This window comes from Vanessa atalanta, chromosome 30 (genome assembly GCF_905147765.1).
Source record: "Vanessa atalanta chromosome 30, ilVanAtal1.2, whole genome shotgun sequence".
NCBI lineage: Eukaryota > Metazoa > Arthropoda > Insecta > Lepidoptera > Nymphalidae > Vanessa > Vanessa atalanta.
In genome coordinates this window covers 1399668-1419129 of record NC_061900.1, presented here as the reverse complement: position 1 = coordinate 1419129, position 19462 = coordinate 1399668, and the positions used below count along the sequence as shown (strand labels likewise).

Genomic DNA, 19462 nt, shown 5'->3' with positions numbered 1-19462 from the left:
CTACTTCCATTGGAATAGGATGTATGTGTATATATATATGGCAACGAAGTATACACGCACACGAGACAGCAGAGAGCGGATGGAGTACAAGATGTACGACGATTCTAATATGTACCGTTAGCATAGCTATAGATTATTTTTTTTCATTATATTAATGTACGTCCTTGTGCATATCCGTCTGGGTAGATGCCACCTACTCATCATATAATCTACCGTCAAACAGTCATACTTAGTGTTGTGTTTTAGTTTGAATAGTGAGCTAGTGTTAATACAATCTCAGTTCCCAAGGTTGGAGGCGATGTAAGGATGATTGACATTTTACAGTGATCTTGGCAATTGTGACGTTCAAATAGTCTATATGCAAGTCCATCTATATTAAGTCTGTTACAACCACAAGAGGACAAAAGAAAAATAAACAACATTTGACCTTGAATTGATGCGATATCATTGGTCGAGAGCTTGTATGATCTATGATATTCACTATGGATTTGCGATGAAATGGCATTTTGAACGTTGACGAAACTTATCGGAATTTCGGAAGTAAAATTAAAGTGTATATAAGTAGCTAAGTGTAATAGTGTTGTATTATAAATAAACACATATTAATCAAGAACTGTTAGTAGTGCACAATATAGCTGAGTTATTAGCAAATCACATGAAATACGTAATTCTAAGGTTTGTTTATTTTCAATAATCTTCGATTAGAATATACTAAATATATTGACGTGTCGATTGCTCTCTTTAAAATCCATTTAAATCTTTAGTTAAAAACTAAAACGATTCTCAAAGTTAGAAACTATCATTATTATTATATATGATCGAAGGAGCATTTAATAAGTAACCTTATTATAAGGAACGGGAAATAATTCAGGTTTGAATTCAAAAATAATAATATTCGTTATGGATTCGAAATCGAGATGGATGAAGATGTACGTCGGATGAAAATATAACCACATATACCTAATTCCACGAATTAAATTCGAGCCTATAAATAATTTCATCCCGTATCATCACCCGTAGGGGTGATATTGTTTGCTCAAATAAAAATGTGACCAAACTAGAAGTAACGCTCACAGGACCTATAACAGCTCATGACGTCGAGGAGGACAGTGTTCTTCCCCGATATGTGGTGGGCGTGTTCATAATCGGGTACCGCCCATTCATCAATACTTTGAATTTTGAGTACATCCATGTCATTTCACTATTATAAGCGACACATCAATACTAGTAATACAAAGTTGAAGAGTTTGTTTGTTTGAACGCACTAATCTCAGGAACTATTGGTCCGATTTAAAAAAAAAAAACTTTCACTGACAGATAGCCCATTTACCGAGGCTATAGGCTATACTACGCTACGACCAATAGAAGCGGAGTATTAATGAAAAACATTGCAAAGACTGGGAGTAATTTCTTTTTGAGTGCAAACAGTTGAAGCAGTTAGTTAACAATAAAGGAAATTTAAAAAGGGGGTTTTTAAGATTAATGCCCAGCAGTGGGAAAATAACAGATCGTTACTACGTCTGTATTCTGATGTTACTTATCTTCAATTATTTTAGGCAGACTACTTGCCTACAACGCTTTCCTAAACAATATTGTCTAAAACTAATCTATTTACACTAAACAAAAAAAAGGGGCAGTTTACATTAGGACAGTCTTTCTGATAATGTTAATAAAAAAATAAAACTTTGGTTTCGGTGGAATCAGAGTCGAAAACCTAATATGGCGAATATGGCGGATGTGGCCATATTAGCCATATTCGAAAAACTAATTTACACCGTGACAATTATAATTCCGAGCCTCAATATAGCGTCTATAAACAACATAATTTCACATTAAACATAAAAAAAATTGTTAGATAAAGCACCTTTCGAGACAATTGAAATTCAAATACAAATAAGCGTGCAAAATTTTATGTGTAACCTTTTAGTGCAAGGTCTCTAACGCTAAACGACACAATTAAAAAAAAAAATAATGTGCGTGCAACGTTTTGTGTGTAACGTTTGGACGCAATGTATCTGACGCAAAACGATATCTTTCATTATTATTTGAGAGATTATTAACAAAATCCCTAAAACAATATTTTCGTACAAAAAAACAATCGAATAATGTTTGTCGTTTAAGAACTACTAAACTCAAAAACGAGCGAATTAAAAATAACAAAATGTTTCTACTAAACTTGTAATTACTATTTGGTTTTAAATGTTATTCTTTTTAAATTCCAAATTCAAATCAATTTCAAAAATCGAATCTTGAATCGTTCTGATCGTTCTGATCTGATGGTGTTCCAGCAATTTATAGCTTCAGTTAGCCGATGTTTCCTTCCTGCCGGTGAAAGAGACGATCGATCGTATCCCTTTAACTGATGTCTGAAAGAGAAAAAAATATATATAAAAATAGTGCTCGTCTAACAATTTTTTTTTCAAATTTTTCCCTTAATAAATAGAGGTACCATTCATTCATTAAATACTCTACCGATAAACAGTAATACTCGGTACTGTTGTGTTTCAGTTTGAAGGGTCAGCCAGTGTAACTACACGCACGAGATATAACGCCTTAGTTCCCAAAGTTGGTGACGCAGTGGTGATGTCAGAAAAGTGGTGATGCTTAATTGGTTTTAGGGCTCTGTGAAAGCTCGTTTGAGGAAGTACCACTTAATCACCAGATATTCTACCACCAAACAGTACCCAGTATCGCTGTGTTCCGGTTTGAAGGGTGAATGAGCCAGTGTAACTATAGCCACAAGGGACATAACATCTTAGTTCCCAAGGTCAGTGGCACATTAAAGAAATGGTTAAAAGTTTATGGCTGGTCTCCCTTGAGCCTTGAGATTAGCCTTAGATTTTACAAATATTGGTCAATTTAACCGAGATGGCCCAGTGGTTAGAACGCGTGCATTTTAACCGCTGATTTCGGGTTCAAGCCCACGCATGCACTACTGAATTTTCATGTGCTTAATTTGGGTTTATAATTCATCTCGTGCTCGGCGGTTAAGGGAAACATCGTGAAGAAACCTACATGTGTCTAATTTCAACAAAATTCTGCCACATGTGTATTCCACCAACCCGCATTGGAGCAGCATGGTGGAATATGCTCCAAACCTTCTCTTCAAAGGGAGAGGAGGCCTTAGCCCAGCAGTGGGAAATTTGCAGGCTGCTAATGTATTGTAACTCTTCCCAAATTTGTTTTACAACCAGTCCTCTGCCCAAAGGGGCCTGGAAGAGATAGTTATTTTAGCGATAAGGCCTCCCGTTGCATTCATGCAACTTTTAAATGTTAATCCTTAGGTATAATGTAATATTTATAGTGTTAGTGCATAAATAAATAAATAAACGTACCTTCTTCTTGGACCCATTCAAATAATCCTTGTACATCTCCGACCTGAGGTATCTGGAGTAACTATCTGACTTCATGAGATGATACACGTGCGCCTGAAATCACCACAAATAATCGCTTAGCAATATATATATTTTTTAAATCATTAAAAAATACAACGTGGAAGGGTCATTCACAGACCTTACTTGGTGGTAGGGCTTTGTCTGGGTAAGTACCACTCAGCAGATATTCTACCACCAAACTTCAGTACTCAGTATTGTTGTGTTCCAATTTGAAGGGTGAGCGAGCCAGTATAACAACATGCACAAGGGACATAACATCTTAAATGACAATGTATGGAATGGTTAATATTTCTTACAGCGCCATTGTCTATGAGCGCTGGCGACCACATACCACCAGGTGTCTATGACCGAAGAAAGACCACAGTGGCGTGCATTTGGAGAGGCTTATGCTCAGCAGTGGACGAAAGCGGGCTGATGATGATGATGTCTATAACCACTTACTATCAATTGGAAGGCAAATTCACACGCGTGTCGTATCACAAATAATTCTCACCTGCGCCTGATCGAAGCAGTACCTATCAGCTGTGCCCGACTCCACTTTCGTCCTAGTCAATTCTCTGCAACAAAATTAAAAGTTTTCAAAAGTTTATTCATCGATATGGACTTCCGTAAACGGATTTTAACTTGTAACGTCGATGACTGATAAGAGTCATAAGAGAATTATCATTGGTGGATAAACGGTGACGTGATAGGCTATCAAATCAAAATATACTTTATTCAAGTAGCCTTTTACGAGCACTTTTGAATCGTCATTTAACAAACTATTCAAAGTAAAGCCAACACCGGTTCGGAATGTAGATTCTACCGAGAAGAAACTCAGTAGTTACTCGTTTTCAACATCTAAAAATACAGTCATGTTAGTTAAATACAATTATATATGTATGTATGTCTCCTGCCTGGAAGTCAACAAGCATTAACTTCACGCATTTTTATCATGTATATAATCTTGTATCAATTGATTAATGGGCATTCCGTATTTAAACAGATCTGTGTCAGTATTTGAATGCAACTTTTGTACACTAAAAAGCATTCTGAACGCTCATTGGTCAATATTAGACGACGACGTGATCATCGACCAATGATCATTCCGTATTTATTCATATACATCTACTTCATTTAAATTTTCATTACTCGGTAGCAGCTGATGACGTGATAAACGGCCAATGAGCGTTCAGTATTCAATCAGGAACTCTCGGTATGTCACCTGCTAGCAGCGTCGATGTTAACAGGAGACGGCGCGTCCGCCGCGAAGAACTCCTTCCATATCTCCTTGGCGCGCGACGACACTCTTCGAATCGGCAACGCCTTCAACTCTTGAACCGCCAGCCAGAATCTGGAAATAACACAATTATTAGATACGAGTTTCCGAAGAAGAGAAGGGAGTCCCCTCTATTTTAGGTATAATAGTCGGTACGAGTCCTGATCACGAATGGGCAGTAGTGTTTTCGGCCAAATGACAAGTGAGAGGCCAATAGACGACAAGCAACGACTTACGGACCAATCGCGTGCCTCGTCACCCCCAGTACTTTCATTCCTCCAAACATACCCAAAAATTTACTGCGCAGGTCAAAGTCGCAGTTACTACTCACGCCGCTTACTATACCAAAAACTATTTTAGGTACCCTACTTATCTGTCGACTATTTCGTTGGTCTAGTAGCTATATATAAACCTACAGGTTCCGAAGTTCTGTTTTCAAACCTCAGTCGATACAGGATTCATGAGTTTTTCAGTCGAGTTGCTCAGTCATTGATCCTGCACCTTAACTCTTTCCGTTCATATCGGATATACCGTCCCATTAAATTATGAGAGAGAATAGAGCACCTGTATTTTTTTTATAGCATAGTTTGGCGGTAGACCATATGGGCCACCTGATGGTAAGTGCTCTCAACCACCCATAGACAAAGGCGCTGTAAGAAATATTAACCATTCCTTAAATCGCCAATGCCCCACCAACCTTAGGAACTAAGATGTTATGTCCCTTGTGCCTGTAGTTACACTGGCTCACTCACCCTTCAAACCGAAACAAAACAATACTGAGTACTGTTATTTAGCGGTAGAATATCTGATGAGTGGGTGGTACCTACCCAGACGTGCTTGCACAAAACCCTATCACTAATACAGGATTCCCTGCAACGATTTCCTTCACAGGTTAAAAATACCATAAAATGAATTTTGATTCAGTCACTGGTTAGGATCACTGGTCTACCTAGGCCCAAATGGACTAGAAACCGATTCAAAATAATAGTTGAATGTTGCTATGTATATATACACACTCACTTGAGATTCTCCCCACTGAACTCCTTGCTGAGGAACTTGGCGAAGTGCTCCCTACCCGGAGGGTCTCGGAGCAGTTCCCGGAGACCGAAGGACCAGCGCCGGACACGACGTAACGGCAACGGCTCCTTACTGAAGTAAAAATACAAATGTTGGGTTTAGGTTCAAATTATGCTTTTAAATATTATTAATTTATTTTTATTTATTAATGGAAGACAGACTGATATGTTACCTGCCTTGTCCCTGTAGTTACACTGGCTCACTCACCACTGGAACACAAGAACTCAATATCTATACAAATGACTTACTTGGTGCCACTGGTGGTAGATACCACCTACTCATTATACATTTTACTTCCAAACAGCAATACTTACTGATGTTGTGTTCCAGTTAAAAGGGAGAGTGAGCCTGGCTATCCCACTATTTGAGTGAGATAACCGATGTAACAGGCTCCCTTGCGACAGAACTTCTCAGTTCCCTAGTTTGGCATTGCATTGGTGATGTAAAGAATGGTTGAAAAAATTACGACGCCAACGGCAGTTATGACCACTTACCATCACGTGGCCACCATTTGATCGTCTGCCTCCCTTTACCATAAAAAAAATGTCTTACCACTGTTTCTCCTGGTCCCAAAGTTCCGTCGTATCACTTATCCAGGGGTTCGGCCATTCGGGGGGTGTTAGGAACGCATCATACTCAGAGTACTGCTCACAGTAAGATATAAACCTGGAACATATAACCTAAATCAAAGATACGGAATCGGTTCTGAATGTAGATTCTACTTTGAACCGGCACGATACTCAGTACTACTGAGTTTTTCCACAAATTCGATTACTTAGAAAAGTAATTTAAGTACAATTAAATTTATTCTTAACCCTTAATGAAAATCTACGATTACTAAATCCACGTTCCTTAACATCTTTAAGGACACACACACTTATAAACTAACATATCATGACATCCATCAAGGAGCGAAATTATACCCCTAAAGGGGTGAAATAGGGGTTGAACGTTGCTATGGAAGTCGGTAATTTTTTAAGTTACAAACATGAAACTTTTTTTTGGATATGGATTAAAAACTAGTGGATATTTATTTAAGTGTTTCTGCATATTCTACCCATACGGGGGTGAAATAAGGGTTGAAAGTTTTTATAGAAGTCCGTAATTTTTTTAGATAGAAACATGAAACTTTATTTATGGGCTACTGATTAAAAATGAGTAGATACGTATTTAAGCGTTTCTTGATATTCTACCTCTGAGATTGTTATAAATGCGAAAGTAACTTTTTCTGTCTGTGACGCTTTCACGGCTTAACCACTGAACAGAATTTCATGAAATATCCTACAAAGCTTGAACCTCGAGGAAGGACAAAAGCCTACTTTTATATGTCTAAAGCCTGACGACCAAAATGCGAGCGAAGCCCCAGACAACCACTAGTCACCCATATATTCTTGTATAGTAAGATTATTTCATTTATTTTTTTATTTTCAAAAAACTTATATCTAACATTACAGTAAACCAGTGCGTTAGCTAAGTTAACTATCAAAAAATTATTGTATTAATTCCTCGGCTTACATTTAAATTTAACCATATAAATCAATTTATAAAATCCCATAACAAATTAAAAATAATATCAATAATTCAAAGTCAAAATAATAAAATAATCAAAAATTAAAATAAAATAAAATATTTATATGACATTTAAAAAATTTATTAATTTCAATGTCAGATTAAGCCACGTCAAGACAAGATAACCCTATTCTCTATTCTGTATAGAAATTTCTACATAGAGGAACTTCTTAGTAGTTTTTTTATAGTCCAGGGTTTAAATCAAGGTCGTCGAAGCCTGACCATCGAGGCAGCGCACAATTAACACAAATAATCATTACTACAGTTAGCCCGTCAGTTTTACTTGGTACCACCCACTCATCAGATATTCTACCGCCAAACAGCAGTACTGAGTATTGTTGTGTTCGGGTTTGGAGGGTGAGTGAGCCAGTGTAACTACAGGCACAAGGGACATAACATCTTAGTTGCCAAGGTTAGTGGCGCATTGGCGATGCAAGGAATGGTTAATATTTCTTGTCTGTGGGCGGTGCTGACCACTTACCATCAGATGGCCCATTTGCTCGTTCGCCTAAGGACATAAAAAAAAAATGGGACTCGTTACTAACATCTCGGCTACTTTGCTGACTCGAACGTTTCTTCTCTCCATACGAGCCTTCAATACCGAGAGCTGTCTCTTTGCCGCCTCTATTTGCTGCTCTATGGTCTTCTCGACTTCTATTGTCTCTGGTTGTGTCTGGGACGTCTCGCCTGAAATTTAATTCATTGAAGCATTTGCATTATATACTTATCGAACTACTAATCTGTATCTACACCAACATTATAAACGCGAATGTAACTCTGTCACCTCTTGACGCTTTAACGGCTGAACCGATTTTGATGAAATTTGTTACGGCGCAAGATGAAGTTAGAACGCGTGCATCTTAAACGATGATTTCGGGTACGAACCCACCGCCACCGCCTTCACCGCCGAGCACGAGATGAATCATAAACACAGCGGTGCTCGCCTGGGTTTGAGTCCGAAATCATCGGTTAAGATGCACGCGTTGTAACCACTGGGCCATCTCGGCTCTCATTTTATTGTAAATCCATAGTGAATATCATAGATTAATCGAGCTCTCGACCAATGATATCGCGTCAATATGCCGTCAAATGTTGTTTATTTGTCCTTTCTCCTCTTAGGTTTGGAATAGAGTGTATATACAAAGACACGATCCCTTTCAAGTAATCCTTATCACATCATCCAACAACGTATTATCTAAAACACATCCAAAAAATAAACTCACCGTTCTCTTTGACAGAACTTTCATTATTCTTCTCAATATTCTTCTGTATCGCCTCTTCGCTTTCTTGAGCATTTGTTATTGTCACTATTGGATTATTCTGAAACAAGAGAAGAATTGTTTAAAATATTTTTAATCCGAGACGGATCACTGGCAGAAGATATGTCCCTTGGGCCTGTTGGTACTGAACTGTAGGTTAGTTATTATTATTATTTTTTAAATCGGTAGGCGAGCAAATGGGCCACCTGATGGTAAGAGGTCACCACCGCTAATAGACAATAGCGCTGTAAGAAATATTAACCATTCCTTACGATACTATAAGATGTTATGTCCTTTGTGCCTGCAGTTACACTGGCTCACTTACCCTTCAAACCAAAACTCGACAATGCTGAGTACTGCCGTTACTAAATCGTGACGTCATAGAAAAGAGGGGTACCAGTGCTTGTTAGATATTTAGAATAAGAACGACGCTAACGATAAATGAATGCAATTATAAGATAGCAGTACTAAAATTATATTTAACAAGAAGGACTGAAAACCGACTAAATAAATTTTACTGTGTCGATACTTCAATAAAACTAAGCCTCCCCTTAAGAGTTCCCCGGGGTGGCAAGTCCCGTTAACTAACGGTGGACCCCGGCACCCGCACGGTAAATCCATGGAACGTTAAGAAGTTCGTCGCTGTCGAATACCAATGGAAATGGGACCAACGACCAACGAACGCAACAGGAATCATTATTACCAGTTCATAAACAATAATTTAATACACAATACTCAGTATTGTATGGACGTCCAAAAATGGAGATGGGCTGGACACATGCTACGCCACCCCATTAACAAATGGAGTAGGCAAATCACCCCCTCTGGCGACGAAGAGACAGCAAAAGAAGTAGGTGTCGTCAAGTCAGGAAACCACTGGGTCCACAAGAGCCTGACCCATTGGGCCAGAATGGTAAGACACAGTAGCTAAGGCTACCGGGGAGGAACAGCCCGGGTAAGGAGGGCAACTTCGAGGCCCTTACCAAGTTCGGCCTCGGACGAGCAGGAAGACCTCACTACTCTAGTCAGGAAATGGGAAGATGATTTGAAACAGACAGCGGGACCATCTGGATGAGAGTAGCGAGGGACAGGACCCATTGGAAAGAATTGGAGGAGGCCTATGCCAAAAGGCACACCGAACTTAGGGACCTCTTGTAACCACATATTTAGGAATAAAAGGTTTATACTTAGTATTGTTGTGTTCTAGTTTGAACGGTGAGTGAGCCAGTGTAACTACAGACAGAAGGAACCTAACATCTCCATTATCAAGCATAATATACCATTAGGCCATTTGTCAGTCAGCCTACATATTGTAATACAGACCTTTAAATTATGCTGTAATATCAATTCCTGGCACTGACGTAGTCTCTTCGCCTTGATAGCGTTGATCCTGGAGAGCTTCTTCGGGTCCATTTCTGTTGTGTTCACGCAGCCCGGCTGAAACATTACAAGTGATATTATTTTTTGGCAATTAACTTGGTATTCTTTTTACAACGATTGATTTGGTAGCCTTTTTAATTTATTTTACCGATTGATCTTTATGGAATAAGTTAATGGGTGACCTTTTTAAAATAATTAACTGGGTGACCTTTTTAGAAGAATTTATAAGGAGACCTTTTTAGAACAATTAACTTGTTGATATTTTTAGTTCAATTTACTGGGTTGAACCTTTTAGAAACTACCTTTTTAGTTAATTATAATATTACAATTTAATGTGTGTATAAAATTATTATAAGCTATAAGATAGCCATTAGACAAGACACGAAACATAAAGTTCAAAGTATGCTCACCATCGGACGATGCACATCCCAGAACGCCCTCTCCTGACTATCTAGAACTTTCCTTTCCAACTTATCTCGCTTCTTGTCCACCTGTAACACAAAGATATATACTTTATACGAGACAGCTGCGATTGATCGATGGATTATTGACTTTGCTAATAGCTCAGCTATATTGTGCACAAGCAGTTCACGATTAATATATCTTTATTTATAATACAACACTCCACTTAACTCCTTATATAGATTCAAATGTTACTTCCGATGTTCAGATAACAACTTCACCTAGATTCAAAACGTTAGTTTTTCACCAATGATCACCACAAATGACTTAGAACTCAACCAATGATATCAACTCAAGGTCACTAGCAGCCCGTAAATGTCCCACTGCTGGGATAAAGGCCTCCTCTCAAGGGAGTATGCTCCAAACCTTCTCCTCAAAGGTGAGGAGAAGGTTTGGAGCATATTCCACCACGCTGCTCCAATGCGGGTTGGCGGAATACACATGTGGCAGAATTTCGTTGAAATTAGACACATGCAGGTTTCCTCACGATGTTTTCCTTCACCGCCGAGCACGAGATGAATTATAAACACAAATTAAGCACATGAAATTTCAGTGGTGCCTGCCTGGGCTTGAACCCGAAATCATCGGTGAAGATGCACGCGTTCTAACCACTGGGCCATCTCGGCTCTTTTCAACTCAAGGTCAAATTTGCTTAATCATACCCATCCTGCCATTGGAATAAACATCATCATCACAATCATATCACGTCATCGTTAAAAAAAAAACACAATTTCATTCATTACTAATTTTGTACAGAATAGGACATGGGCTACCTAGTACCTGAAAACTTTCCAATCCCCCCCCAGTCCTCCCTAGCACGCGGAACTGAAACTAGTATTTCTATACAATTCGTCACACTTTGAAGACAGCTGTCACCTTCAACTGGATCTCACCTTACTCTGCGCCTCCGCCTGCATGAATATGAACTCCCATTTCCTGCTGAACATCTTCTGCAATCTCGCGAGCGACTCCGCCTCATAGTCGGCCAGCTCCAGGCGAGCCTTGTTCTGCATCGTACGCTTGCAGAGGTAGACCGCTGGAAAAATATTAAAACCACTTATTTTATTACAATACTTCTGAAATATTTAATCACATAAATGAATCGCTTATTTTGTATATATATAAAACTTATACCAGACTATATATATAATTTAACTGTCCTTTACTGACATTTTCTGTGATAAGCTATTTGACAATGCGAAAAATAATGTGTCAATTATTGTAATCAGTATAATGTATATATTATGAGTTTAAAGATGGTTATTTATTAACGAAAGTTGAAAATAATAATAAATTTATTCAAAATCCATAAATAAAAATGCATTTTTTTTAAACGTTTGTCACGTGACACGAAACGCTCTTGATTAGTCGAGTTTATGATAACGTCACTTGCTCGTTAACCTCGTTTGCTTACTGTACGTGGATTATATGTGCCGCAGATTACAGGCAAGTGACGTCACCGACCGCTATTTAGATATTGAATTAAACTATTTTTTTTTAATTCTAGTACATATTTGCTGGAATACATACAATACATAACTTTTACTGGGTTCCTTAACCTCTACTAAATAATATAAAATGGATTTAAAAAAACAGTATAAATAGCCTATGATAGAGTGGTGGAAAAGAGTAACTACTGAGTTTCCTGCCGGTTCGTCTCGATAGAATCTATTTTCCGGACCAGTAGTAGCTTTACGTTAAATTCAACACTGTAACATGACGATTCAAAAGTGTTTTTTTTGAGCCCACACGAATAGAGAATATTTTGATTTTAATAACACATTACATAATTAGCTGCGCCTCACTTTTCTCACACGTTTATGACGTCATAATGGTAACATTATTACGACCTCCCTGGTCGAATGGTGTAAACTCCGGGTTTACATGGGTACGCCACTCCGAGTCGACGTAGAAAAAGTTCATCAGTTTTCTATGTTGTCTTGGGTCTGGTTGTTTGTGGTGCCGTCGTTACTTCTGATTTTCCATAACACAAGTGCTTTAGCTACTTGAGCCGAGATGGCCCGGTGGTTAGAACGCGTGCATCTTAACCGATGATTTCGGGTTCAAGCCCAGGCAGGCAGCACTGAATATTCATGTGCTTAATTTGTGTTTATAATTCATCTCGTGCTCGGCGGTGAAGGAAAACCTGCGTGTCTAATTTCAACGAAATTCTGCCACATGTGTATTCCGCCAACCCGCATTGGAGCAGCGTGGTGGAATATGCTCCAAATCTTCTCCTCAAAGGGAGAGGAGGCCTTTATTCCTGCAGTGGGACAATTTACAGGCTGCTAATGCTAATACTAATGCTTTAGCTACTTACATCGGGATCAGAGTAATGTATGTGATGTTGTCCAACATTATGACGTCTCAAAGATGGAAGCAGTATTATTATTTTGATATAACTTTTAATTGTTTAAACTGACAATTATACACATTTTAATCAAGTGTCGTTTTGCAGGAACTTTTAAACCGTCAATTTACAGAATTGAATGAAAATTAAAGCTACTACCAGATCTACCGAGAAGGACCATTTCTTTTCGACTTCTTAGAGTACAGTAATAACATTCACATACTCGTAACCCAAATTAAAAACTTACTTTTTACATCTGCATTAATATTATAAATGCGAAAGTAACTGTCTCCCTATCTGTTACTCTTTAACGTCTAAACTACTGAACCGATTTTGATGTTATTTGGTATCGAGCAAGCTTCAACGCCAAGGAAGGCTACTTTTATACATCCAAAACCTACGACCGATTTTTTTATTTTATTAACATACAGATAAAATTAATAGAAGTTTACTTTTAGTCCATTCCACGAATCGAACTCCTATGGAAAAAAATCGCGGCTTGAGAAAAACTAATCGAATGAGGTATACAAGACATAATCCAAATCAAAATATACGTTAATCAAATAGGCTTTTACAAACACTTTCGAATCTTCATTTTGCAAGTCATATTAAGTGTTCGGAAGGTAGATTCTACCGAGAAGAACCGGCAAGAAACTCAGTAGTCAATCTTACACAAATGGTTTTGCTCGTTAAGATAATGAGCAATAAAATACAATTCGCAATCTATTGGGCGATATCCTTTGGGAGCTCGTTTCGTGGAATGGACAATAGATAATCAACTACGACTCACCGTAGTCCGTATTCTCCGGCTCCCACTGATTCGACGGCCAAAAGTACGGCGTCTGAAATCTACGGAGGGTTAAATATTATAAAAACGAATTTCGATATACAACTAGACATACAGCGTGACTGTCTCAACACTATCGATTTTTAAGGACGTGATATTTGACAGTCATTAATGACAAAAAAATATTAATAAACTTCTAAGAAAAGTTAACCAAAAGCTGTGTAATTAATTACGCGTCGTGTGGACACCCTAGTTGCGCTGTCGACAGAAAACATGTATGTAGGTAGGTACAGTTATCGCGCGGTAGTTTGCCTCCGTCCAAAAGCCGCCACGGGTTAACGGGGTAGCAGGCTACCTTTGATAAACAAGGGTGACTTTATCGCTGCTGGCAATGTGTCCACACTTCATTTATTTAAATTGAAATTTTTGGAAATTCAGTCAAAAATTAAATACCTAATTTTTACATAATTCGAATGAGAATCATGTACCGAGTATTCTCCTTAAATATTGATCATTGACCAGTCACCCTGTATAAACATTTATTTATATATTAAAAATGGAATTCTTGATGTTAAGCCGTCACCACTGCCCATAAACAGTAGCCACCACTAGTGGTCACCACTACCCATACACATTAGTATCATAAGAAATATATTCCTCTTATCACCAATGCCACCAAGCTTGGTCTGTAGTTACTAGCAGGTGCATTTCCGGCCATTAAGCCTGCCTACTTCTGGTCGTTTTTCTTCGATATGAATCAAAAAATACCCTCTATGTTTTACTTGCAGTTTTAATTCATAGCAAGATTTGACGGATCGATAATGGATATCATAGATTATACAAGCTCTCGACCAATGATATCGCTTCAATTCAATGTCAAAGTCGTTTATTTGCCTTTACTGTTCCTATGGTCGAATGGTGGTGGGGTGGTGGTGGTGGAGTACTTTTTCTGAGTCAACTCACCGATAATACGTATTGTCGTTACGGACGGTGAGACAGTGGTCGTCAATTGGGAACAGGTACCCATGGGCGGCCAGCAGATGTGCCAGGTGAAGGGACTCCCAGCTTTCCTCGAGGCTCAGGTGTCGGCTCAGCCAGGACACGAGATCGGAGCCGGTGAACACCTGGAAGGCAAATTGACTCTAGAATTTTAACATTTCAATTTTATTACGGAAACTGCTCTAAGTTAGACAATAATTGTCCCTCTCCTAGATAAAGACCTCCTCTCATCTTCAGAAGAAGCATTGGAGCTTCACACACATCAAACATTCGAACTTCAAGCCGCTACCGAAAAATTTTCAGCAGACAAATCCAATAACTTAAAAGGCCACCCTGGTCTGAACCAGCATTATCACATTTTGCATCAATATTGCCACAAGTTTATGCTTGGATTGGACATTCCTACCAGCAATGGACGTCATGATCCGGCGGTCCATTTGGCTGACTAGCCTGAAATCAATAACGGTACTCACCGATGGTATCTTCGTCATGAAACTCTTCACAGTCCGAACAGGGACACCAGTCGTCTCATCTTGCATCTTCTCTATGATAGCCTCCATCTTTAAAACGAATACCAAATACATCGAGAGACATCTCAAAAGTATAATTTTTTTTACTGAACATGACTTATTTCGTAACATTAAAAATAACAGACATAAAATTTTTGGGTGGGTACCATTCACTTACTATATATTCAACCCCCAAACAACAATATTTACTATTGTTTTGTTGTCTTGCAGGGTAAGAGAGTTAGTTACACTAGCTCAAGGGACATAACATCTTAGTTCTAAAGGTCAATGGTATGCTCAAAATCAAAATATACTTTATTCAAGTAGGCTTTTACAAGTACTTTTGAATCGTCATACTGGTAATGTAAGGTATTATATTTCTGACAGTATCCATGTCTATGGGCAAAGATGACAACTTACCATATGGACCATCCCGCACGTGTAGTGATCAGCCTACCTATTCGAATATAGCAACTGCCCCAAAAACCACAACGACTCTCACAAGAGACCCAAGAAAGAAAAGAAGATGTATAGACTGTCATAAATTTGTATTACAAATGTTGAAAAGAGTAACTACTGAGTTTCTTGCCGGTTCTTCTCGGTGTAATCTACACTCCCGCAAAATTTCACGTTTATTCAAAAGATTTTTCAGGAATTTTGAAAACTATGACAGGTTTTGTTTTGATTTTATTGTAAACTGCAAGTTGCTCGTCTACATTTGGCGCCAAAATGATGAAAACCTTTTTAAATTAAATTTTTAATGTCGAATAGTACACATTCGTTCAGTTACAATTGGAGTTTGCCGATGACAATTTACTTTAATTTTGTTTACGTTCGTAAACAGTAACTTTTTTCCGCTCATAATTAATTATTTGTTAAATCATAACAATTTCGTAAACTCCAATCAAGAATCCTCTTTATTTTTCCGCATACGGCTGGAGCTCTTCAAAATGAGACCAGAACCGATTTTTTATGTGCAACTACCGCCCCATAATCGCTGGGACGAAAATCGGCTTACGCTATTAATATATAATATTAAGAATTTCAGCTTTACGTTTAATACAGTTCCTTAAAATGACAATCCAAAAGTCTACCTGAATCGAGAATATTTTGATTATGAATATAAAAAAATGTATACCTTTTTATAGACGAGGTAGTTGGGCGACTCCTCGGGTGACGGTATAGTTGACATCAGCGCCTGAACGCTCGGAGGCAGGTTGGCTATCATCGTATCTTTGTCTTTCTTATCTTTGTCTTTGTCATCTTTGGTGCTTTTCGTGGTGTCCCTGTAATTGACATATATTAATAAGATTAGACAAGTGCGAGTCGACTCGCGCACGAAGGGTTCCGTACCATATCTATGGACAAAGGATGGATGATGACTATGTATTTATTGATATCGAGCATAAACAGGCAAAAGATGGCGTTTTTTGTATGAGAGCCCCCTTTAAATATTTATTTTATTTTAATATTATTATAATAATAATAAAAGGTTGTTGTGAGATATCCCTAAGAGATAGACATAAACCATCGCGGACTTTTTTGAAGGCCTTTATAAGGTCTACAAAACTGGAGTACATTATTTTGATCTATCTCGTAGGGTTCAGCCAGTTTTTGCAATGTAAGCGCAAAATGTGTTTGGAACACTTTGAAAACCTCTTAAATTATCAGTGTTTCTCTACTATATTGTGCATGTTATATACATATAAACCTTCCTTTTGAATGAATCTATCTATTAAAAAAAACCGCATCAAAATCCGTTGTGTAATTTTAGAGATCTAAGCATACATAGGGTCAGACAGCTGTAAGCGACTTAGTTTTACACTATGTAATGATTTCTTCTACCTGGCATTTATTAATCCCGGCTATTACCAGGGTCTGTCTGCCAACAGCCTACTCTACTTTGCACGGTCTTTAGGGTCATCCTTTTTAAGTCCATTGGCTCTCATATTCATCACGACAACCAGCCATCACTTCCTCGATTACTTGGGAGCCTTGTTCCAGAGACAAACATATCAAGGCACTTTCTTACAACATAGTCCTTAGACCGCTTTGCATGCATTCCAAGTCACTGGAGTGTACACTCTACCAACTTACAGGGTTCGGGCTACCTATACATCTAGCCACTAGACTAACGAGTTTAGTCAAAGAGAAAATTGGGAATTGGAGATTACTGCATTCATTCGTGACCTTGGAATACTTGTGCATGGACCGCACATGTGTATATGAGAGGGTATTTTTTGTAGTGAGACACTCTATAATATTTATATATCTTATACATTAATATGTGTAGAATGAAATCACAAATGACTTAAAATGAGATTTAAATACTCAATGCAAACGTCGAATTTATAAATAAAATAATTAAGAACTACTAATATTAGATTTAGTCTTTCAAGAATTCTTTTACACTATATTAATATTTAAGCAATTAATTTAAGTTGAAATATTTTCTTTTCTAATAATAAGATTGAGAGTATGAAAATTGGTCTAAGGATTTCAGCAATTAAGCAAGCTAGTAGAAAGCGACATTATTAATTCTTGAGTATGGTGGTACAATATATTGATAACGAAATTGCACCCGCACAAAGGTGACTAGTGTTGACAGGAACAGTTGAGCACATTAATGTCTCAGTACTGAGCTAAGGTTAAGGCCTCCTCTACCTTAAAGGAAAAGGTTTGAAGATTATTCTGCATTGCCACTCCAATGCACATGCACACAGTGGTTACCTCACTATGTTTCGTATGAGATGAGTTATAAATACAAATTCAGCATATAAAAATTTACTGTTGCCTGGTAAACCCGCAGTCATCGGTCAAGATGTGCATTGTAACCACTGGGCCATCTCTGCCATTTCATTTCATTAAAATAATGTTAATTCAATATTTAATTATAACATATTATTATTTAGGCAAGTTCTACAGAAAAAGATCTCATCAATGTCCTAATAATTGAAATATACTCTAGTTGAGTAGATATTTACTGACAGGTAACTTTTAGAGCCAAGCCGTGTAGGTGAGGAGTTGTTTTACCTTGTACGTAAAAGGTAAAGCCTATTTGAGCAACTAGAACATTTTAATAAAGTATAGAATATACTATTATTACTATAATTACTCTATATAAAATTATGAGCTATATTCAGTAACATACCAGTAATTAGAATAACAGGGAACTAAGATGTTATGTCCCTTGTGCCTGTAGTTACACTGCCTCACGCACCAGAACAAGAACACAAATGTATGGTGTTTAGCAGTGTAATATTTTATTAGTGGGTGGTACTTAGAGCTACCACTAAGTAAAATGAACTGGTAGAAGTGTAAATGCGATGTACTAGTGTTTATTTGAATAAGAAATTACCTGGACGGGCCTTGCTGACAGGCTTTCTGCGCCTTTTCAGAAGAATTCATTGTAACCATTTTAATTCAGTTTTCTTACTTCCAAGATCAACTTAAAGAGCCATGTCATATGTTTTTTAAATCACTAAACCCACACACACACATTGATTGATGTAACAGTTCCATGAACTGATGCACAGTACGCACGTAACAGGAAACAATAGTAAATATTTTTGCACTAACTTTTTAATTATTATTTTTTTTAATTCATTTTTGCGTAAAGGTGTTTATTTGTAAGCTCACACACTAACGAATCAAATATAAGACTTTTAGTGAAAAATAAAATCATTCACATACAGTTTTATATCAAAAATAGTTTAGCACAAATTTAAAAGAAAAACTAAATTTGTAATGAAAATTTGATTCACTTGACTAGGAATTATTAAGAATCTTTTATCTTTGGTTTTTGAGAGTATATTAATCGAAATTTCTTGTACAATTAAATATTCTACCTCAATTACATTTTACTACTACGTTTAATTCATGAAAACTCAACATACACCCCAAAGTAATTCAAACATTTTCAGAAATACGTCGAAATGTCAAAGTACGACAGCCATTAATCAGTTGTATTTTTTTATGTGTGCACTTATTAAAAAGAGATGGCACTAATTGTTTGCAAGCACTAGAGAAAGATGGGTAGTTAACTCATTGTTAATGCGACTAAATGAGATAGTAACCTACTTTCATATCTTTTAGAGTAACAAGTGGTCACCTTAATTCCACCAATTGTACGAGAAGTTCGATAGCGCATGTGTTTACGAGTTTATTGAGCGCTTTTGCCGCTATTTTTAGATCGAGGAAATATTCAATTAAATGTTTTGAAACGATGCTTTATTAATATGTATACTACATTATACACAAATAAGTTCCAATACATAGTATTATTACAAAAATTCTTTCTCAGTTATCACAACAGTTAACATTACGTAGTGTATAAATTAATGAGTAGATGGCACCACTTGAATTTAAATTAGAAATGAATTGATAAAGATTGGTTATCAATTCCATTCACTTTTAG

General features: G+C 37.4%; 1 protein-coding gene across 1 annotated transcript; it reads right to left on the bottom strand.

Moving 5' to 3' along the window:
* Positions 1 to 681: 681 nt before the first annotated feature.
* LOC125075195 (regulator of G-protein signaling 7) lies at positions 682 to 18962 on the bottom strand. The gene is made up of 16 exons (XM_047686835.1): positions 18404 to 18962; positions 16184 to 16331; positions 15010 to 15096; positions 14501 to 14661; positions 13541 to 13599; positions 11294 to 11436; positions 10349 to 10429; positions 9882 to 9995; positions 8523 to 8619; positions 7845 to 7986; positions 6283 to 6396; positions 5674 to 5802; positions 4600 to 4728; positions 3889 to 3952; positions 3336 to 3428; positions 682 to 2366 (listed from the first exon to the last, which is right to left on the bottom strand). The coding sequence occupies exons 1-16, from the start codon at positions 18460 to 18462 to the stop codon at positions 2301 to 2303; spliced, it is 1686 nt and encodes a 561-aa protein (XP_047542791.1). The 5' UTR covers positions 18463 to 18962; the 3' UTR covers positions 682 to 2300.
* Positions 18963 to 19462: the final 500 nt, after the last annotated feature.